Genomic DNA, 24,733 nt, shown 5'->3' on the forward strand with positions numbered 1-24,733 from the left:
CCCTCTTTTGTCAGACCCTCGAGGAACATCACGTTGGGATTTCTGTCTATAATGTCATTGAAATCCTCTACTGACTCTGGATCTGGAATATTTTCCTCCAAATTTGGTCCTATGTTCACTAAATACTTCTAGAAGCTTTCAGATACTTCATTCATATTGTCCATTCATCCATCCATTTTCTTTGTAATTCTTGACATTTCCGTCTGAGAAGTATTTAGGGTAATCCTCAGCACCATTTTTAATAATGCTATTTAGGATGCCCCATGTTGCGCCCGTATTGTTTTTGTTCTGGTCTAATAATTGACTGGGTTATTCTCTTCTACATGTTCCTGGTATGCCAGTTAGCTTGTTCTTATACATTATAAATTAAACCAATGAAGATTTTTAAAACTATAATACAAATTTAAAGAGAAAGGAATTACCAACTGTTAATTTATATTTACACTTGTATAGCAGTTAAGAATGTTAAACAGTAATATATACAGTATTTCGGCAGAATGTTGTTGTTTTTATACTGTTATTTATAATGTATTATTACTCCCTTATTACTATTAGATTCAATGCAAAAAAATCTGACGTAAAAACAATTTAGAATGAATATAAAATCTTCTTTTTATTGCAATTAAAAATGCAATAGGTTCTCGTGGTGAGACTAATTGGTTGCGCAAACAACAAAAATGAGCTTTGCAAACACAACAAAAATCAGCAGCTTTAGCAGGTGGTCTTAAAAAAAAAAGAAAGAATGCAAAAAAGAAACCCCAGAAGAGACGAATAGAAGCTGGCGGTTATGTGAATCTCTGAACAAACTGTTTGAGAGATCCTCATTGAGGAACATCATCACAACATCGGAGTGGGGAAAAGGAACTAGAGAGAACAACATTGGCTGACGGCAAAGTACAAATTGTAAATAACGCTCATCATCCTCACAACAGGGTAGTTGACTACCGGCTTTTGGTCTCAGCATGCTAACACGAGAAACACAGGAGCTCAATCAAGGTCTGATGCTGCGCTATTTAAGCCCATTATCTCCTCAGCAAGGGAACAAAATGATGGCAAAGGAGAACAGTTTGAGGAAAACTGAGGTTTTTCCAAGCAAGCAAAAAAAAACCCCAGCTAAATTAATTAATGAATGCTAATACTAAAATAATACTTATTATATTTAATGTATATTAATTTTTGAATATACACATATAATAATCAATATTTTTTAAATATATTTTTTTAGAGGGAGAAAAAATTATTAGTTATTTTTTTTAAAGATATCTAATTGTTTCTCCATGTATTTTACAGGGATACAAATCCAAGAATAAAAATGTTTTGTATAATGCCATTTTAAGGGTATAATATTATTACAACAACTGACAAGATACTTTCAATATATTCCATAATAATTTTTCATGTATTTTTTGGATCAAAATCCAGGAAAAAAGGCATGTTTTGTACAGTAGTAATATTCAAAAAATCGTCATCTATATATTATTATTAGTATTTATTATTATTGTATGTATATATATATATATATATATATATATATATATATATATATATATATATATATATATATATGTATATATATATATATGTGTGTGCATATATAAATATATATGTATATATGTGTGTATATATGTGTATATATATATATATATATATATATATATATATATATATATATATATATGTGTATATATGTGTATATATATATATATGTATGTATATATATATATATATATATATATATATATATACACAGTTGTGCTCATAAGTTTACATACCCTGGGAGAATTTATGATTTCTTGGCCATTCTTCAGAGAATATGAATGATAACACAAAAACCTTTCTTCCACTCATGCTTAATGGTTGTGTGAAGCTATTTATTGGCAAACAACTGTGTTTACTCTTTTTAAATCAAAATGACAAAAGAAAGTACCCAAATGACCCTGATCAAAAGTTTACATACCCCAGTGACTTTGACCTGATAACATGCTCAAAAGTTGACACAAACAGGTTTGAATGGCTAATCAAGGTTCCAATCCTCACCTGTGACCTGTTTGTTTGTAATTAATGTGTGTGTATAAAAGGTCAGTGAGTTTCTGGGCTTCTGACAGACCATTGCATCTTTCATCCAGTGCTGCACAGATGTTTCTGGATTCTGAGTCATGGGGAAGGCAAAATAATTGTCAAAGGATCTGCGAGAAAAGGTAATTGAACTGCATAAAACAGGAAAGGGGTATAAAAAGGTATCCAAAGAATTGAGAATGCCAATCAACAGTGTTCAAACGCTGATTAAGAAGTAGAAAATGAGGGATTCAGGTAGACCAGCAAAGATTCCAGCCACAACTGCCAGGAAAATTGTTCGAGATGCAAAGAAAAATCCACAAATAACTTCAGCTGAAATACAGGACTCTCTGAAAAATTGTGGTGTGGCTGTTTCAAGATGCACAATAAGGAGGCACTTGAAGAAAAATGGGCTGCATGGTCGAGTGGCCAAAAAGTTCAATTTTGGTCTCATCACTCCAAATTACTTTGTTCCAAAAGTTTTGAGGCTTGTCTCTGTGCTGTTTGGCGTAATGTAAGCGGGATACTTTGTGACATTTGCGCAGAAATGGCTTTCTTCTGGTGACTCGACCATTTTGTGCCTCCTTATTGTGCATCTTGAAACAGCCACGCCACAATTTTTCAGAGAGTCCTGTATTTCAGTTGAAGTTATTTGTGGATTTTTCTTTGCATTGCGAACAATTTTCCTGTCAGTTGTGGCTGAAATCTTTGCTGGTCTACCTGAATCCCTCATTTGCCACTTCTTAATCAGCGTTTGAACAGTGCTGATTGGCATACTCAATTCCTTAGATATCATTTTATACCAATTTCCTGTTTTATGCAGTTCAATTACCTTTTCTCGCAGATCCTTTGACAATTCTTTTGCCTTCCCCAAGACTCAGAATCCAGAAACATCTGTGCAGCACTGGATGAAAGATGCAATGGTCTGTCAGAAACACAGAAACTCACTGACTTTTTATACACACACATTAATTACAAATAAACAGGTCACAGGTGAGGATTGGAACCTTGATTAGCCATTCAAACCTGTTTGTGTCAACCTTTGTGCATGTTTTCAGGTTAAAGTCACTGGGGTATGTAAACTTTTGATCAGGGTCATTTGGGTACTTTCTTTTGTCATTTTGATTTAAAAAGAGTAAACACAGTTGTTTGCCAATAAATAGCTTCACACAACCATTAAGCATGAGTGGAAGAAAGGTTTTTGTGTTATCATTCATATTCTCTGAAGAATGGCCAAGAAAACATAAATTCTCCCAGGGTATGTAAACTTATGAGCACAACTGTGTATATATATACACTTGTGTATGTGTGTATATATATATATATATATATATATATATATATATATATATATATATATATATATATGTGTATATATATGTGTATATATATATATATATATATATATATATATATATATATATATATATATATATATATATATATATATATATGTGTGTATATATATATATATATATATATATATATATATATATATATATATATATATATATATATACCGTATTTTTCGGACTATAAGTCGCAGTTTTTTTCATAGTTTGGCCGGGCTCTAGTGCGATTTATGTTTTTTTCCTTCTTTATTATGCATTTTCGGCAGGTGCGACTTATACTCCGAAAAATACGGTGTATATATATATATATATATATATATATATATATATATATATATATATAATTCCAACAATTCTCACCTCAAAATTTTTTTATATATAAGTATTTTAGAGGGATAAGACTACAGGAAAAAGAATTCTTTGTACAATATTCATTGTAAGCTTATAATAATAATCCAACTCCAATTTTTTTTTCTATTTAATATTTCATTTCATTAGTATTTTTTAAAAAGTTATTTCTTTGTAGTTAATTTATTATTGAATTTAAAAAAGTAAATACTTCAGTGACTAGTTTTGCACATGATAAAAATATAAATTATACATATCCACATGATTAATAATAATCATAGATATTTAACACAATACATTTATATTGATGTATCATGTCTTTCACTAAAAGGTCATGCTATGCTGTATTCATTTATATCAAACATGTTTTAAAAGTTGTTGAAACGTCGAATCAAAAAAGGAAATTTTTCCAGGCAATCTGTGCAAAAAATGAAATGCACGCATGATTGCAAATGTATAATTTGACAGCACAATTTCCAGCACAATCCTGCTGAGTTGTATTATCTGGCATTTTTCTGCTGGCTCAACTTTTCTCCAAGACGGTTGAAAGGGGCTGTTTTTTTATGGGGATTTAATACCAAAGTCTTGTTCATTTATTAAGAAAAAAAACAAAGTATAAAGCAAATGTAATCCAATGGAGTCGTTCTCACTTCCAATGCTGCTTCCTCTCCATATTCTGTTAGCTATCTAATCCAAGCTAATGCTATTAAAGTCACACACCAAGATAATTGGAGTGCTAATGAGACAGTCGGAATGAAACTGGAGGGAAGCTAGTGGTGAGGATTACTCAGCATGTCATTACTGTTTGAACTGAAGCAGCCTCCTTTTCCTCATCTTCTTTGCTAGTGCTAATTTGTTGACAAATTACAATCCAGCATGGTGTGCATGTTTTTTTTAATGTAATTTTATGGTGTGGAGTTCAGGACATTATTTATTTTTTATTTTTTATAAAGCAAAGTTGAGTCATCTCTTTAAGATGCAAATCCAGTCTTCATGTTTAATAGTCTACATGGACCTTTGTCCATTTATTTGTTTGTAAGCAATTTCCTGTTGGAATTTTTTTAATATTTACGCCTGGATTTTTTAAATAATTATCTGTCTTCACAGGAAGTCTCAGCTAATTTACGGAAAATTACTTTTTTGATGAGGATGAATAAAATGAAATCTAATTTGACCAAATTCCTGTGGGTGTGTCTCTGCGTGGTGTGTGTTTGCGTGCGTGCAGGGTCAGAAAAAATTAACATTTTATTAGGTTCTCATCCAGATTTGGACAGATATCTAATATCAAAATATGTTTGCTCATGTTTTGGTCAATTGAATCATGAGAATGTTCTAGTGCGGGTCAAAGTTTACTTCCATCCATCCATCCATCCATCCATCTTCTTCCGCTTATCCGAGATCGGGTCGCGGGGGCAGCAGCTTAAGCAGGGAAGCCCAGACTTCCCTCTCCCCAACCACTTTGTCTAGCTCCTCCCGGGGGATCCCGAGGCGTTCCCAGGCCAGCCGGGAGAGATAGTCTTCCCAGCGTGTCCTGGGTCTTCCCCGTGGCCTCCTACCGGTCGGACGTGCCTGAAACATCTTCCTAGGGAGGCGTTCGGGTGGCATCCTGACCAGATGCCCGAACCACCTCATCTGGCTCCTCTCGATGTGGAGGAGCAGCGGCTTTACTTTGAGCTCCCCCCGAATGACAGAGCTTCTCACCCTATCTCTAAGGGAGAGCCCCGCCACTCGGCGGAGGAAACTCATTTCGGCCGCTTGTACCCGTGATCTTGTCCTTTCGGTCATAACCCAAAGCTCATGACCAGAGGTGAGGATGGGAACGTAGATCGACCGGTAAATCGAGAGCTTTGCCTTCCGGCTCAGCTCCTTCTTCACCACAACGGATCGATACAGCGTCCGCATTACTGAAGACGCCGCACCGATCCGCCTGTCGATCTCACGATCCACTCTTCCCCCACTCGTGAACAAGACTCCGAGGTACTTGAACTCCTCCACTTGGGGCAAGATCTCCTCCCCAACCCGGAGATGGCACTCCACCCTTTTCCGGGAGTTTACTTCTTTTTAACAATTTTGTCCTCTTGAGTTGGCTTTTGTGGACTCATACAGCGTTGTACAATAGTTAACTTTTTTTTGCACATGTATAACCAAGAGAAATGCCTTCACTAGTATGTTTTTGTCATCCCAAAACACATGTCCAAATGTTAAACCTAGAAACGCTTAGTATTAATACAGTGAATAACTTGTTTTTACACTTGCATGACACTCGCGTTAAATAATAAATTTTTCACTGTTAGAAATGGACGCTGTCATTAGTAAAGTATTTGAACAAATTGTATTCAATTCCTATTTTATGTTTTGTAATGTTGTTTTGTGATGCTGTACTGTGCTGCTCTATATCTTGCTATACTATACTGTTATGTCATATACTATTATGTAATGTCATATTGTCATGCTGCGTCGTTGTGTAGTGTTATGTTATGATGTATTGTCACACTGAAGGACTCCAGAGACAAGACCATCAGCACTGTTGCACCGCCCCTAGTAACTGGGCGGAGGTGGACATCTCGAGTGAGTACTCTCCACATTTGGCACAAGGGACTGTTCAACATCTCGTCCTGTGTTTTTTGATTCTTGTTGTGTTGCATTGTTTTGTTATTTTGCGACAGAGTTGTATTACGTTATGTTGCATTGTGTGGTATTGCTTTAATGTTGCAATATGTTGCGTTGCATTATGTTGCGCTATAATTTGTTATACATTTGCAGTATGTTGTGTAATACATTTGTTATATATTTAAGTTGCAACATATTGTGTTATGTTACATTATGTTGCGCTACGTTGTGTTAAGGTCCGTTGTGTAATGTTGCCTTATGTTATGATAAATTGTTACGTTGTTTTATATCACATTGTTGTCGCATTGTTGCTTTGTGTTGTGTTATGTGCTTTATGTCAGTGGTCCCCAACCACCGGTCCGTGGCTCGGTACCGTTCGGTGGATCGATTCGCACCGGGCCGCACAAGAAAAAAAAAAAAAATACAAATATTTTTTATTTTTTTATTTTTTGATTAAATCAACATAAAAAACACAAGATACACTTACAATTAGTGCACCAACCCAAAAAAACCTCCCTCCCCCATTTACACTCATTCACACTCATTCGCACAAAAGGGTTGTTTCTTTCTGTTGTTAATATTTCTGGTTCCTACATTATATATCAATATAGATCAATACAGTCTGCAGGGATACAGTCCGTAAGGACACATGATTGTATTTTTTTATGACAAAAAAAAAATAAAAAATACCATCCCCCCTGTGGGACAAATTTTCAAGCGTTGACCGGTCCGCAGTTACAAAAAGGTTGGGGACCACTGCTTTATGTTGCATTGCATTATGTTATGTTGTGGTATGTTGCATTGCATCATTTTGCATTACATATTATTGCGTTAGCTTTCCATTATGTTGTGTTGCGATTTGTTGCGCTGCATTGCATTAGATTGCTTTATAGTGGGTTATATTTTGAATTATGGTATGTTTTACATTTGTGTTATGTTGCGTTCCATATTTGCGTTATGTCATGTTATGCCATGTTGCATAATGTTATGTTGCAATATGTTATGTCATGTCATATCATTTTGCAATATGTTGCACTCCGTTATGTTATGTGGCATTGTTGCTTTTTGTAATGCTGCGTTATATTATGTTGCATTGTTATGTTGTTTTATAGTCGCGTTGTTGTAATATGTTATGGTGCGTTATGTTGCATTGCGTCATTTTGCATTACATATTATTGCGTTAACGGGGAATTTTGTTGCATTGCATTACATTAGGCTGCATTGTAATGCGTTATATATCTGCATTATGTTGTGTTATGCCATGTTATGTTGTGTTGTGTTGTGTTGCATTGTGTTTTGTTTTGCTGCAATGTTATGTTGCATTATGTTATATCATGTAATGTCATTTTGCAATACGTTGCACTCCGTTATGTTATGTTGGTTTTTGTAATGCTTTGTTACGTTATGTTGCATTGTTATTGTGGAGGTTTCCCTCTTGTGGATTCTCCTGACCACTATAGATCCTCACGGGAGCCCGGTAGTCTGGTGCAACAATGTTTTTATTTGGGTGTACACGCGCCAGGTCAGCACTCTGCTCAGCAACTTTTCAGTCCTTCTGCTGCTCTCCCTCTTGCGGCGTGGTCTCGGGCACATGCGTGCAGCGTCTGGCTGCAACTCCAACTCCACTCGTGTGACGTGGCCCCGGCTGCTGCTGATAAGCATGACAGGTGATTGGATGATCAGCTCCAGCTGGGCAATCCAATCACCTGCCAGCTGTGCCTCAAGGCCGGTCCTTACACACCCCATTCCGCAGCAGGTGCGCAGACCACGCCTCCCTCCACAGTTATGTTGTTTTATATTGCGTTATGTCGCATTGTTATAATATGTTATGGTGCATCATGTTGCATTGCGTCGTATTGCGTTACGTATTATTGCGTCAGCGGGGAATTTTGTTGCATTGCATTACATTAGGCTGCATTGTAACACGTTATATATTTGCATTATGTTGTGTTATCCCACGTTATGTTATGTTGCGTTGTGTTATGTTGCATTGTGTTTTGTTTTGCTGCAATGTTATGTTGCATTATGTTATGTCATGTGATGTCATTTTGCAATAAGTTGCACTCCGTTATGTTGCTTTTTGTAACATTGCGTTATGTTGCATTGTTTTTTTTGTTTTTTATATTTAGTTATGTCGCATTGTTGTAATACGTTATTGTGCATTAGGTTGCATTGTGTCGTATTGCGTTAAGTATTATTGCGTTAGCAGGGAATTTTGTTGCATTGCTTTACATTAGGCTGCATTATAATGCGTTATATATTTGCATTATGTTGTGTTATGCCATGTTATGTTGCTTTGTATTGTTATGTTGCATTGTGTTTTGTTTTGCTGCAATGTTATGTTGCATTATGTTGGGCTACGTTGTCACGTCACATAGTTGTGTTGTTGCATTATGTTATGTTATGTTGCATTGGGTAGTATTGCGTTAGCATTTTATTATGTTGCATAATGTTGGATTGTGTTATGTTGCGTTGCATTGCATTAGCATTACATTATATTGCCATCGTTTTCGCGGGTCCTTAAAAAGCATCAAAAGTCATTAAATGTATTTTGCAAAAAGTAAGTCCTTGAATGGCAATGAAAAGCAGTACATTTGATGTCCAGACACATTAAAAAATTTAATACAATTGTAGGCCTGGGCTGATAGCCAATAAGTGAATAGATCGAACGAATAATCAAAATAAACTCACTAAGTTTGCCGTCATTGATAAATTGCTTCGTCTCTGGCTTTCAAACTGGATATAAGAGGTTTCACTCTGTGCATCGCTCTCAGCACCTGAGCAAGTTTATTTGATAGTAGAATTAAATGAACAAAGTGAGCCTCTTGTCAGTCAACCACAATCTTTGTTTCGGTATGAGCAGGCGGTACCTACTTGCAATTCTCTTCCACACGGCTTCCTGTGTCTAGTAGTGGTAGCGACACTCATTTTAATGTTGGAGCTGGAAGTGATTATTTTGAAACAGCGGTCACTTTTAACATGCACATTGTTGCTTCCAAACCATACAAAGAGACGTTCGCGAGGGTGGGCTGTGTGAACCCCAGAAATGATGTCGTAACAAGCTGTCTAACAATCACAACTATTATTTTTTCTCTAACCATATTTCAACAACATAAAATTCAATCTGAACATACAAGTAAACATGTCTCTATATATTTTTGCAAAATAAGTAAAATTATTTTTTCTCTAAGTTTTAAACAGTAATAATTAAGAAATTGAAACAAAACTACCATAAGGAAAAAAATAAACACAAGAAAGAAGGGATAACAAAGAACATAGAACAAAAAAAAGCATCATAATGCCATATTTTACATTTTGTTTCTGATTGAAATTGTCTTAATAATGTATTTTGGGATGTGGGAAGTTTTCATGAGCTTCTTGTTTTTCTTTGTCATCATTAGTAAACGCTGACACAAAGCTTGAATTTTTTGGGACGTGCACATAAAGATCTGCGGGAAGGTACGTAGGGGGAGGAGCAAGACGCGTTGCAAATGCAAGCTACGTGACGCAAGAGTACATTTTAGCGTATAGCTTTACACACATACTCGGTGATGGGCAAGCTACTTGGAAAATGTAGTAAGCTAAGCTACAAGTTACTCTCAATTAAATGTAGCTAAACTACAAAGCTATCGCTGGACAAAAAATGTAGCAAGCTACACGGCAAAAGTAGCTTACTACATGAAAGTTACATTTAACAGCATTTATTTCTATGTATACTCTACATGTTAATGTAACTAAGGGTGAAATGAACCCAATAAGGATCCATTACTATTAACTATCTGTCATTAAGCTGGGGACACCCTACAACAACTTCTAAGGGTTCCCGCATCCCCTGTGTATGAATTTATTTTCGTTTGCCTTTTCTTTGGCCCACCCCTATAATGTAATTAATTTTCTCTGCCTACAGTAAAAATAAAGTTAAAGTACCAATGATAGTCACACACACACTAGGTGTGGTGAAATTACCCTCTGCATTTGACCCATCTCCTTGTTCCAACCCTTGGGAGGTGAGGGGAGCAGTGAGCAGCAGCGGTGGCTGCACTCAGGAATAATTTTGGTGATTTAACCCCCAATTCCAACCCTTGAGTGCCAAGCAAGGAGGTAATGGGTCCCATTTTTATAGTCTTTGGTATGACTCGGCCGGGGTTTGAACTCACGACCTACCGATCTCAGGGCGGACACTCTAACCACAAGGCAACTGTGCAGGTTAAGAACAGCATCTATCTATATCTAGTTAAAAAGAACAATGACTTGTGTGTTGTGTGGTAACAGTTGGTAATGGTTATGTGCAGTAAATTTTCTCTTTTTGTAGTTTGTAGCTTTGATGTAAGCTGCGTCGCTACATGGGTCAAAAAGTAGCTAAGCTACAGGAAAAGCTACTCGTTCAAAAAGTAGCTACGCTTCTGCCAAGCTACTGGGAAATGTTGTTAAGCTACGTAGCTTAGCTACATGTAGTTTGTGACTGCCTATCTCTGCATGTAGTGTATATACATACAGCACACGTGGGCATTAAATTTTTTTAAGTGCCATTAATTTAGATGTGCAGAAACCTGTAGAATACCTGGTTGCGTTACATTGCATTATGTCGTGTTATGATTTTATATACAGTATCATATACTTGTGTGTTAAATTATACATTTGTGTTATGTTGGGATATATACAGTATTTGCTTTGTCACGTTATACCTTGTTATGCCATGTTATTATGTTGTGTTGTGTATGTCATGCTAAGATATGATATGTTATGGTTGCAGTATGCTGTGTTGTGTTGCTATAGCTATGCCATTTCATCTATAGCAGGGGTGCCAACATTTTTCAGCAGGCGAGCTACTTTTCAAATGACCAAGTTGAGGTCATCTACCTTATCTTTCATATATATAGACGGTACAGGCCAAAAGTTTGGACACATCTTCTCATTTCAATGTGTTTTCTTTATTTTCATGACTATTTACATTGTAGATTGTCACTGAAGGTATCAAAACTATGACACCTGTGAAGTGAAAACCCTTTCAGGTGACTACCTCTTGAAGCTCATCGAGAGAATGCCAAGAGTGTGCAAAACGGTAATCAGAGCAAAGGGTGGCTATTATGAAGAAACTAGAATTTAAAACATGTTTTCAGTTAGTTCGCCTTTTTTTGTTAAGTACATAACTCCACATGTGTTCATTCATAGTTTTGATGCCTTCATTGACAATCTACCATTTACATGATCTACAATCATGTAAATAGTCCTGAAAATAAAGAAAACCCATTGAATGAGAAGGTGTGTTCAAACTTTTGGCATGTACTATATACATACTTGCCAACCTTGAGACCTCCGATTTCGGGAGGTGGGGGGGGGGGGACGTGGTTAAGAGGGGAGAAGTATATTTACAGCTAGAATTCACCAAGTCAAGTATTTCATATATATATATACATATACATATATATATATATATATATATATATATATATATATATATATATATATATATAAATAAGAGAAATACTTGAATTTCAGTGTTCATTTATTTACACATATACACACACATAACACTCATCTACTCATTGTTGAGTTAAGGGTTGAATTGTCCATCCTTGTTCTATTCTCTGTCACTATTTTTCTAACCATGCTGAACACCCTCTCTGATGATGCATTCTGCTTTGTCTCCTTGTTGTGTGCGCAGTTGTGCACTGCACTCTCTAAAAGCCGTAGATGTTATTGTCACATATGCATGTACAGTAGATGGCAGTATTGTCCTGTTTAAGAGTGTCACAACATTGCTGTTTACGGCAGACGAACTGCTTTACAGTAGACGAAAACGTGACTGCTGTTGTTGTGTGTTGTTGCCGCGCTGGGAGGACGTTAATGAAACTGCCTAACAATAAACCCACATAATAAACCAAGAACTCGCCCTCCATCATTCTACAGTTATAAAGTGATTGGGCAGGCACGCTGTTTATATTGTGGGAAAGCGGACGTGAAAAGAGGCTGTCGACACATCACTCAGGTCCGCATGGAGCTGGAGGGGGCGTGGCCTCCAGCTCGGCCTGAATTTCGGGAGATTTTCGGGAGAAAATTTGTCCCGGGAGGGTTGGCAAGTATGACTATATATATATATATATATATATACATACACACACACACACACATATATATATATATATATATATATATATATATATATATATATATATATACATACACACACACACACACATATATATATATATATATATATATATATATACAAATATATATATATATACAAATATATATATATATATATATATATATATATATATATATATATATACAAATATATATATGTATACAAATATATATATATGTATACAAATATATATATGAATGAATGAAATAAGTTTATTTCGGTCATATAATATATATATATATACATATATATATATATATATATATATATATATAAAATATTTATATATATATATATTACATTTATACGTGTATATATTTCTAATTTATATGTATTTATTTATGAAACAGATGTTTTTTGTTTACATGTTGAAGGTATTTAATAAAAATACAAGTATATTTAACACATGTATCATGTTGTAATTGTATGCATGTTCGAAATAAACTCTAAAAAGAACCATAACATATAGATTTCTTTCTTTAATGAAGACAAGAATATAAGTTGGTGTAATACCTGATTCTGATGACTTGCACTGATTGGAATCAGACAGGATTCACAGTAGTGCTGATAATTTCCTCATTTTTGAATATACATTGTGGAGGTGAAACAATGTCCTCCTTTCTGTCCAATACCACATGAAAGTGGTTGGTTTTTGGCATCTTATTTGTCCAGCTTCCATATTTGTTTTTATAAACTTTACAAGACATACAGTACATTGACGGCAAACTCCGTAGCTTGCTAGCTTGTGTACGCTGAGACGATATTTTGTTAGCGCAGGCAGGATCAAATCAAATCAAATCAACTTTATTTGGAGCAGTACTTTTATTGTGAAGAGAGGAACTGTGCGGTCGGTCTTAGGCTTTTGACGGAAGGTACAATGCAAGAGTCTGTTAAAATAAAAAGCATTTATCGCCTTCCTGTCAGTCGTTTTTTTTACTGAGCTCGCAGCAGCCAGCGTCATCTCACAAACTCCTTGGGTGCCTCGAATGTCAATCAAGTGACGAAAGTGACGTCATAGTGAAGATTGATGATCTGTAATTTTTAGAGCTATTTTTTAATGCCTGGCTGGTGATCGACTGACACACCGTCCGCGATCGACAGGTAGTTTGCGGTCGATGTAATGGGCACCCCTGAGCTATAGTATACACAAATTCAAACATAAGAAAAAAAAATTGACTAAATATATTCTCATGTTATTTTCCTTGAATTTCTTTTCTTTATTGCAGTCTGTCCACCAAGGACCTTGAATCTCGCAGTGAGTCACTGGGCCTGTTTCAGACTCTAAAGAGCAACCCTCAGGCCTTTTACAGCCACATGAACAAGTACGTTCTTCCCAGCGTGGAGGGAAGCGACCTGAGCCGCTTGCTCTACTACTACACCTTGCTTGACGCCGCCGGCTGCGAGGCTTACATGGCCGGCGCCGCCATCAAACCGGAAAGCCACGTCAAGCTGCTCAAGAAGCTTCGAGCCGTGGCTAATGGTAAGTTGTATCCGATAGTTGGATGCTGCTGCTCGAACACTAACTAGAACTGCTCTTTATTCAGTAGAAAACCTTGAGTCGCTCCATGAGAGTTTTATAGCTTATACATCAGTGTGAGCGTTCTTTTCAAGGACATCACAAGAACTTTTCCACCACTTTAGCACTCAAACTTTGCAGTTTAAGGTGTGGAGGAAGTGCGCCGACTCCTCTGAGCAGAAGTTCTAAAGGTCAGCGAGTGATGTCAGTTGCGTTTTCACGCCTGGCTTGCTACGTCTGCTCAGTGATAACGCCGCAATCTTTCACACCGCTGTCACATGCCTCTGTTTAACACTGCCAGCTGGACTTACTTACCTTTTAGAGTGCAGCTGTCCCAAAAACATGTCACATAGCACTTTGATCCACCTTAATTATAAAAACAGAAACAGGACGAGGCGTTAATTGGCGAGAGGAATGTATATGTTTGTTTTTAACTTCATTAATAGTTTAAAGTGTATGAGAAAAGTGGAAAGATAAACATGGCCCCCTTTGACCAAATGGTCATTTATTAACAGGTATATGTCACTACACAGCAGCAACAAAACCCATGTTGTATTCATAGAAAATTAATAGTAAATACTAAGTTCAAATTGCTGTGCCAACATAAAACAGCTGATGTTTTTTCTAGCTGGTGTTTTACACCAACACCTGAGTAGCAATATTTTAAAGGGGACCTATTATGCAAAACCTGCTTTTCTTACCTATTGCTACCTGTTTTTGTGTATTTGGGATTTGCATACGTCCCGAAAATTGAAAATCAAACAATGCTGATATTTGTATAACAATCTTGCCTTTCTTCATGCTTCCTCCAAACGAACCGTTTGAAATTTGCTCCATTTGTGACGTTATTTCAATTGGGGACGTCAGTGGATATCTCCATATATGGTAAAGTTCTCCCTGAAGAGATTTGTGCGAGTCCGCCATTGTAGTTTGTTGTTTTAGTGAATAATCTCTTTTTGTTCCCTCTACGTTGTTTTGGGGCAGACTGGCTCGTACATGCATCCTCCGCTGTTGCCATTTCTAATACAAAAGTAGTGTATAGTTCTAACTTATATCTGTCAGTAGACTCCATACAGATGCGCTAAAAACTACAACTCCACTGACGGGTAGAAGAGGCAGTTGAAGTAGAGGTACATAAATATGACCGCCGACAAATTAGCGCTTCCTGAAGAGACGGTCAGAAAGTGGCTCTAAGATGGTCTGTAAAACATAATCTATGCAACATTTTGACCAAAGAACCACCATTTCATGTTATGTAAACCACAAGGAAGTGGTATGTGTGGGAAAATAAATCATAATATAACCCCTTTAAAGTGGATACAAATGTAGATAAAACTTCTGTATGCTGACCACTTATGATAATTATTTAAATAATAATAAAAACTACATCAGGTGGTTGCCTATAGCCACTGGCACCTACAGGAGACTTGATGGTTTTTTTTTAATAGAGACGTGTTACATTTTTCCAAAACAAATCAAATAATTTGACGTTTTTCTTAGTTTTTCAAATGTATGTTATTTAATTTAATGCTCAGGGGCAGTGTTATATTTGACAGACATGATACAATACAACTACATTGGTGCCACTTGTTGCTACGTAGAATGCAAAGGAATCAATCAGAACTGTCCCTTCCGTCCATCCATCTTCTTCCGCTTATACGAGGTTGGGTCGCTGGGGAAGCAGCCTAAGCAGGGAAGCCCAGACTTCCGTCTTCCCAGCCACTTCGTCCAGCTCCTCCCGGGGGATCCCCAGGCGCTCTCAGGCCAGCCGAGAAACATAGTCTCCCTATTGTGTCCTGGGTCTTCCCCGTGGACTCCTACCAGTCGGACGTGCCCTAAACACCTCCCCATGGAGGTGTCTGGGGGGCATGCTGACCAGATGCCCGAACCACCTCATCTGGTTCCTCTTGATGTGGAAGAGCAGCGGCTTTACTTTGAGCTTCTCCCGAATGACAGAGCTTCTCACCCTATCTCTAAGGGAGAGCCCCACCACTCGACGGAGAAACCTCATTTCAGCCGTTTGTACCCGTGATCTTGTCCTTTCGGTCATAACCCAAAGATCATGACCATAGTTGAGGATGTGAACGTAGATCGACCGGTAAATTGAGAGCTTTGCCTTCTGCCTCAGCTCCTTCTTCACCATCACTGTTGACGCCACACAGATCCGCCTGTCGATCTCACGATCCACTCTTTCCTCACTCGTGAACAAGATTCTGAGGTACTTGAACTCCTCCACTTAGGGCAAGATCTCTTCCCCAACCCGGAGATGGCACTATACCCTTTTCTGGGCGAGAACCATGGACTCGGATTTGGAGGTGCTGATTCTTATTCCAGTCGCTTCACACTCGGCTGCAAACGGCTCCAGTGGTTCCTCTTCTTAAAGAGAGGAACCACCACCCGGGTCTGCCAATCCAGAGGCACAGCCCTCCGATGTCCACGCAATGCTGCTGAGTCCCACAGCATCCAGAGCCTTAAGGAACTCCGGGCAGATCTCATCCACCCCCGGGGGCCCTGTCACCGAAGAGTTTTTTAACTACCTCGGCAACCTCAAACCTAGAAGTAACACAGCCCACCACAGATTCCCCAGGCACTGCTTCCTCATAGGAAGACGTGTAGGTGGGATTGAGAAGGTCTTCAAAGTATTCCCTCCACCGATCCAAATTGTAGAGGTCAGCAGAACACCATCCCCACCACGTACGGTGTTGACAGTGCACTGCTTTCCCCTCCTGAGGCGGCAGATTGTGGTCCAGAATCGCGTCAAAGCCGTCCGAAAGTTGTTTTCCATGGCTTCGCTGAACTCCTCCCATGTCCGAGTTTTTGCCCCTGCGACCACCAAAGCCAGCGGGTTCCGGGATTACCGCCACGACCGGAACCAACCACCTTTTGGCCACAGCTCTGATCAGCCGCCTCGACAATAGAGGCACGGAACATGGTCCACTCGGACTCAATGTCCACCGCCTCCCTTGTGACATGTTCAAAGTTCTTCCGGAGGTGGTAATTGAAACTTTGACGGGAGACTCTGCCAGACGTTCCCAGCAGACTCTCACTATGTATTTGGGCCTAGCAGGTCTGACCGGCATCCTCCCCCACCATCGAAGCCAACTCACCACCAGATGGTGATCGGTAGAAATTAACGCTCCTCTCTTCACCCTAGTGTCCAAAACACGAGACCGCAAATCCAATGACACAACTACAAAGTCGATCATCGAACTGCGGCCTAGGGTGTTTTAGTGCTAAGTGTACATATGAACATCCTTATGTTTGAATATGGTGTGCGATATGGACAGTCTGTGACAAGCACAAAAGTCCAATAGCAAAACACCACCTGTGTTCAAACCCGAGCGGCCGTTCTTCCAAATCACGCCTCTCCAGGTTTCACTGTCATTGCCAATATGAACGTTGAAGTCAACCTGCAGAACAGGGGAATCACCCGAGGGAGCACTCTCCAGTACTCCCTCGAGGGAATCCGAAAAGGGTGGGTACTCTGAACTGCTGTTCAGAGCGTAAGCATAAACAACAGTCAGGACCCGTACCCCAACCTGAAGGCAAAGGTAAGCTACCCTCTCGTCTACCGGAGTAAACTCCAATGTTAAGGCTATGAGCTGAGGGGCAACAAGAATTGACTTTGGGTACTTAGAAAAGCGCTATATAAATCCCAGTTATTATTAAGAATTTCCACCCCAGCTCGCCATCTCTCACTGCTTGCAACGCCAGAGTGGAAGAGAGTCCAGCCCTCTCGAGAGAACTGGTTCCAAAGCCATTGCTGTGCATCAAAGTGAGTCCGACTAGATCTAGCCGGAACTTCTCCACCTTGGGCACCAGTTCAGGCTCCTTCTCCCCCAGCGATGTGACGTTCCACGTCCCAAGTGCTAGCTTCTGTAGCCGAGAATCGGACCGCCAATTGCCCTGCCATCGGCTGCCGCCCAGCTCACACTGCACCCGAACTCCATGCCCCCTCCTATGAGTGGTGAGTCGATTGGAGGGGGGACCTACGTTACATTTCCGGGCTGGGCCCGGATGGGGCCAAGGCTTGGCCACCAGGAGCTCGCCTGGTGACCCGCGTCCGGGTGAGGCAAATCTGCGTTCTGTAATTTGACTTTCCAAAGAGGTCATCGAGCTGCTCTTTGTCTGGTCCCTCACCTAAGAACTGTTTGTCTTGGGAGATCCTACCAGGGGGCATAGAAGCCACGCAAACTCTTCTGCTATGATAAGGTGGCAGCTCAGAGATAATTCAGAACTGCTCCATTGAACCTAAAAAATGTATTGCCTAAACAACATACTAAAATACATCATGCATTGCAATACTATCCACATACTGTATACAACAAAAATAATATACCGGAGATAAAAGTAATGATAATTAAAATATGTGACAAATTATAGGATTTATTTATTCAATCAATTATGACAGAAATATGGATTTTTTAAAAATATGACACAATACACATGGACTTGTGACCTAATTTAGTGTGCGTATGTGTGTGTTTTGTCATGTTTAGCTGTGAGTGGATGTGTGTGTGTGTTTTGTCATGGTTTGAAGTGAGTGGATCTGTAAGCACGTGTGTGAGTGTGTGTGTGTGTGTGAGTGCGTGTGCGAACATTGACTGAGCCCTCCCCGCAGGCAGGCAGGCATGCCACTGTTAAATATTTAATCTCAGACAGACTGTGGTGTTACCACACTAATGTGTCTGTCTGAGAGCTTACATGCGACACCACAACACACCCAGACACACACACTCTTACACAAACATTTTACATGTGTGACACGAAACAATCCTTTGTTTTGTTGATTTGGTGTATTTTTATTGCATATGTCGTATACATGCATTAGTAGTCATTTACTGCACAGTGGAACCTCGATTTACGAACTTAATTGGTTATGTAACAGGCTTTGTGAATAGAAATGTTTGTATATTGAAGCACATTTCTCCATAAGAAAACATGTAAACATGACTAATTGGTTCTAGCCTCGACAAAAGTCTATAGTTCAGTAAAAGTGTATACACTTTGAACACAGTACAAAACACTATACAGTACTGTATAACCAACAAACATAACAAGGGGATAGGCCTGGGCGATCTATCGATTTTGTTACAGACGATTTAAAAAGTCGATTTTTTTCTTCTCTTACATTTTGCCGCCAGGTTCTTGTTCGCCTAGTTTATGAGGCGAACAAGACCATGGTGAATCATTTACACCAGGTATGTACAAAACCCAAAACGAGTGAAGTTGGCACGTTGTGTAAATCGTAAATAAAAACAGAATACAATAATTTGCAAATCTTTTCAACATATATTCAATTGAATAGACTGCAAAGACAAGTTATTCAATGTTCGAACTCGAATCGAATCATTAACTTAAAATTTAATGGCAGCAACACTTCGCAAAAAAGTTGGCACAGGGGCATTTTTACCACTGTGTTGCATGGCCTTTCCTTTTAACAATACTCATTAAATGTTTGGGAACTGAGAGACCAATTTTTGAAGCTTTTCAGGTGAAATTATTTCCCATTCTTGCTTGATGTACAGCTTAAGTTGTTCAACAGTCCGGGGGTCTCCGTTGTGGGTATTTTAGGCTTCATAATGCACCACACATTTTCAATGGGAGACAGGTTTGGATTACAGGCAGGCCAGTCTAGTACCTGCACTCTTTTACTATGAAGCCACGCTGTTGTAACACGTGGCTTGGCATTGTCTTGCTGAAATAAGCAGGGGCGTCCATGAAAAATACCTTGCTTGGATGGCAAGATATGTTGCTCCAAAACCTGTATGTACCTTTCAGCATTAATGGTGCCTTCACAGATGTGTAAGTTACCCATGCCTTGGGCACTAATACACCCCCATACCATCACAGATGCTGGCTTTTGAACTTTGCGCCTATAACAATCCGGATGGTTCTTTTCCTCTTTGGTCCGGAGGACACGACGTCCACAGTTTCCAAAAACAATTTGAAATGTGGACTTGTCAGATCACAGAACACTTTTCCACTTTGCATCAGTCCATCTTAGATGAGCTCGGGCCCAGCGAAGCCAGCGGCGTTTCTGGGTGTTGTTGATAAATGGCTTTGCATAGTAGAGTTTTAACTTGCACTTACAGATGTAGCGACGCACTGTAGTTACTCACAGTGGTTTTCTGAAATGTTCCTGAGCCCATGTGGTGATGTTCTTTACACACTGATGACGGTTTTTGATGCAGTACCGTCTGAGTGATCAAAGGTCACGGCCTTGCCGCTTACGTGCAGTGATTTCTCCAGATTCTCTGAACCTTTTGATGATATTACTGACCGAAGATGGTAAAATCCCCAAATTCCTTGCAATAGCTCATTGACAAATGTTGTTCTTAAACTGTTTGACAATTTGCTCACGCATTTGTTCACAAAGCGGTGACCCTCGTCCATTCTTGTTTGTGAATGACTGAGCATTTCATGGAAACTGCTTTTATACCCAATCATGGCACCCACCTGTTCCCAATGAGCCTGTTCACCTGTGGGATGTTCCAAATAAGTGTTTGATGAGCATTCCTCAACTTTCTCAGTCTGTTTTGCCACTTGTGCCAGCTTTTTGTAAACATGTTGCATGTATCAAATTCCAAACGAGCTAATATTTGCAAAAAATAACAAAGTTTCTTAGTTCGAACATTACATATATTTTCTTTGCAGTGTATTCAATTGAATATAGGTTGAAAAGGATTTGCAAATCATTGTATTCTGTTTTTATTTACGATTTACACAAAGTGCCAACTTCATTGGTTTTGGGTTTTGTATTATGATCAGTGATCTGATGTAACGTGGCACGCTACTTTTAATGTGGTTTTATGTAAACATGATGGCCTCAGAAGAACAGCAAGTTCAGTGCAGGAAATGTCATTTTACTAATTAAAGCAACAATCATAACTTAACACTAAAAGAAACTTAATATCAAATAGAAAGGGGCAACATCACACACAGTAGACATGCACTCTCTATGAGGGAACAAATCAATGATTGAAGTGACAAGCTTCAGCTTGCATTTCAAACAATACCCTCTTTCTGGACCAGAAGATATAACAGCCATGGAAGCACATTCAATCTCTTTATTAGCCAGAATAAACACAATCCAGTGACAACACTCAACAGAGCTGCTGTAACTGCCGACAAACTGCCACCGCTGAGCTAACAAACACAACTGAGCTGTCTGGGCGCTAACATCACAAGTCAGTTGGCAAGGCACTGCCTTTTAAAGACACACACTCACATGCACACACTGCTCCAATATGAAACGTCTCTCAACTACATAAGCAGGATATTTGATTTTTTTTTTTTAAGTCACACATTAATTACTTTCCCTAGTAATTAATTACATTTATGAAAGGGTAATCCCCTTGGTATTTAAATTACTTGTTTGCAAAGTAACGAGTAACTATAACTGAAATGTAAAACTAATTTTCCAAGCACTGATGATGATACCATATATGATTAAAAAGTAGCACAGTGGAGAACGATGACTAAAGCAGTCATTTTGCAAACCAGTAAGATGTGTGAATGAAAACTTGACTTACCTAAACTATAGTCTTCTCAATGTTTAACTTGGTTATTTATTTGCATACTTTGTTCAAGACAGAAGTTTAAAGTTTTCACTTTATTAATCTCAATGTTGGAGATGATTATTTATTTGCATGAAATGTACAATGCTACATTTTCGTTAACATAAGTAATTTATTCAAGACAGAAGTATTGCTGACCAAAGGAAGCTCTTAATTTAGTTATTTGAAAATTATTGCATAAAAAGCTCAAATTATATGTGGTCTAAAATATAATTTTATAAGAGTAAGATGCAGTGTATGCAGTGTCACTTCAAACTACTAGTTTTTGATTAAATAAAAACAAAACTTGTTTTAAATGATCTCTGTCATTTGTAATCAATGACTTCTTTAAATAGAAGAAAAAAAATCGTAAATCGAATATTTTATGAAAAAATCGGTTATTTTTAGGCCATATCGCCAAGGTCTATAAGGGGGTGATGGACCAACCAGCCCTGCCGACACTCACACACATTGTCACTAGCCCTGTGATGCACTCACAGTTTGAAATCACAAATCTCCTTAACTTTGACAGCCAATGAATAGGAATAAAACTTACAATCCACTTATAAAAAACACCTTACCTTGTCAGTTAATCTTCTTGGCGTGCAATGGAAAGGAGGGGAATGAGGCAGTGCCGACAACGCTGTCGATACTTCAGGAATGTTTTAAACCATACAGCGCTTTATGTGGACTCATATTGAGCTAGCAAAACTAGAAAAAGGAAAATAGGCTTAAAACACTTAAAAAGCAAATGTAGCACTGAGCACAGTAGCTAACGACATCACTGTTAAATGAGCCTCACAATGGGTGCATGAAACGTTCGTACACTGAGAGAAGGTTCATACTAATAAAGCATAATTTTATTCAGCCTGGGGTTAGTGAATTGAAAAGTTTGTACAATAAGGGGGTTGTAATTTGAGGTTCCACTACTTAAAGAGACGTCACAATAAATGACCAATACTGTATAAAAATAACATTTGTTGAGTCCCCTATGGGTTGTGGTCAAAATGCTTTGGAAGACATGTGAGCATACTTAAATTTTATATCCATTAGACAAATGTTCAAGGACTTCAGAACTATTGATTGCTAAGACTTACCCATACACCGGCAAAAACATTTTGCTGGGTGGCAGCCCTGTTTTTCATTTGTCAGAAAAATAACAGCACAGGCTACAAAGTGGGGGTGCATGTTTTGAAATGTATTTGTGTGCAGCGTTTCAGGAGTCGGAGAGTTAGATTAGTGCACAAACAAGGGTCCGTAAACGCACGTTTGGTTGGGTTTGGTGTGAAGACACTCATTAAAACAACTTCAGGATGTACTTCCTCAGCTACAGCCAATATTAGTAACCTCTTTCGTGTCTCCACAAATATTAAAGATCTCTTGTAATAGCCAGCTTCCTTCTGTTGTGCAGCATAATGATGAATGAATGAATCTCATACACGCAGGCTTAAACTACCGCCAGCTGACAGACGAGTCTCTGGACCCACTGGCCGCTCTTAAAACGGTCCTGACGAGTCAGAACGTCCTGTCAATCTCGAAACTCGCCAATCGTCTGCCAAGGCCCGGCGGCGGTGGAGGGTCGGCAACGCTTTCCCCAAGTGCCGTCCACGCCACATGGCTGCAGAAGATGTTCTGGAAAGGAGACGCCCAGTTGTTGAAAAAACCTCCCCAAAGCGACCAGGACTACCTCCATGCTTACGACACCTGTGCCAAGTACCTGGACAGACTGCTGCCTGCTGACGCTGTCCACCTTCTGGACAACATCACTTTCTCCACACAGGCTGTCAAGCAGGTAAGTGGCTTCATTAGATTCTTCTTGTTCTTTTAAATTTAGGGCTCCTGCGAAGGGGAGAGGGGCGTCCCATCCCTGTACTTTGAGCTGACCAGATTAAGCAGTTTTTTCCAGAGCTGAAATTTTGTGCCAGCTGTTCTGCATCCTCCACAGCAACTCCTTGTAGTTGGAGGTCGCCCGCAATGACGTCGAGCAATCGGGTGTGGGGTTTGCTCTGTGGTCTTCTCCAGCTTGCTGCCCTTAGGTCAAACTGGAGAATTCCTCTTCATTAGATTACCTTATTCAAATCCATATTAGCTCATTCATAACATAACATATGTTTGAACATGGTGTTTGTTATCGACAATCTGTGACAAGCACAAAAGTCCAATAACAAGACACCACTCGGGTTCAGATCCGGGCGGCCATTCTTCCCACTCACGCCTCTCCAGGTTTCACTGTCCTTGCCAACATGAGCGTTGAAGTCCCCCAGTAGGACAAGGGAATCACCCGGGGAGCACTTTCCAGTACTCCCTCGAGTGTATCCAAAAAGTGTGGGTACTCTGAACTGCTGTTTGGTTCGTAAGCACAAACAACAGTCAGGACCCGTCCCCCACCCGAAGGCGAAGGGAAGCTACCCTCTCGTCCACTGGGTTGAACTCCAACATGCAAGCTTTGAGCCGAGGGGAAACAAGAATTGCTACCCCAGCCCGTCGCCTCTCACTGCGTGCAACGCCAGTGTGGAAAAGAGTCCAGCCCCTCTCGAGAGAACTGGTCCCAGAGCCCTTGCTGTGCGTCGGAGTGAGTCCGACTATATCCAGCCGGAACTTCTCCACCTCGCGCACTAGCTCAGGCTCCTTCCCCCCCAGCGAGGTGACATTCCACGTCCCAAGAGCTAGCTTATGTAGTCGAGGATCGGACCTCCAAGTGCCCTGCCTTCGGCTTCCGCCCAGCTCACAACGCACCCGACCTCTATGGCCCCTCCCATGAGTGGTGAGCCCATTGGAGGGGGGACCCACGTTGCCTCTTCGGGCTGTGCCCGGCTGGGCCCCATGGGGGCAGGCCCGGCCACCAGGAGCTCGCCATCGTGCCCCAACTCCGGGCCTGCCTCCAGAAGGGGGCCCCGGTGACCCGCGTCCGGGTGAGGGAAATCGGAGTCTCGGTTTTTGCATTTCCATAGAGGTCTTCGAGCTGCTCTTTGTCTGATCCCTCACCTAGGACCTGTTTGTCTTGGGAGACCCTACCAGTGGGCATTGAAGCCCCCGGACAACATAGCTCCTAGAATCATTGGGACACGCAAACTCCTCTACCACGATGATTCCCGGGCGCAGCCACCGCTGCTGCCCACTGCTCCCCTCACCTCCCAGGGGG

General features: G+C 39.7%; 1 protein-coding gene across 4 annotated transcripts in view; it reads left to right on the forward strand.

Moving 5' to 3' along the window:
• Positions 1–24,733, forward strand: part of nbas (NBAS subunit of NRZ tethering complex) — a 377,838-nt gene that overhangs the window by 254,405 nt on the left and 98,700 nt on the right. For all 4 annotated transcript variants that reach the window (XM_061929010.2, XM_061929012.2, XM_061929011.2 and 1 more), the window contains exons 44-45: positions 13,743–13,996; positions 23,037–23,383. In XM_061929010.2, coding sequence (XP_061784994.2) covers positions 13,743–13,996; positions 23,037–23,383 — 601 coding nt within the window. The remainder of the gene's footprint in view (positions 1–13,742; positions 13,997–23,036; positions 23,384–24,733) is intronic.

The sequence above is a fragment of the Nerophis lumbriciformis genome, linkage group LG34 (assembly GCF_033978685.3).
Source record: "Nerophis lumbriciformis linkage group LG34, RoL_Nlum_v2.1, whole genome shotgun sequence".
NCBI lineage: Eukaryota > Metazoa > Chordata > Actinopteri > Syngnathiformes > Syngnathidae > Nerophis > Nerophis lumbriciformis.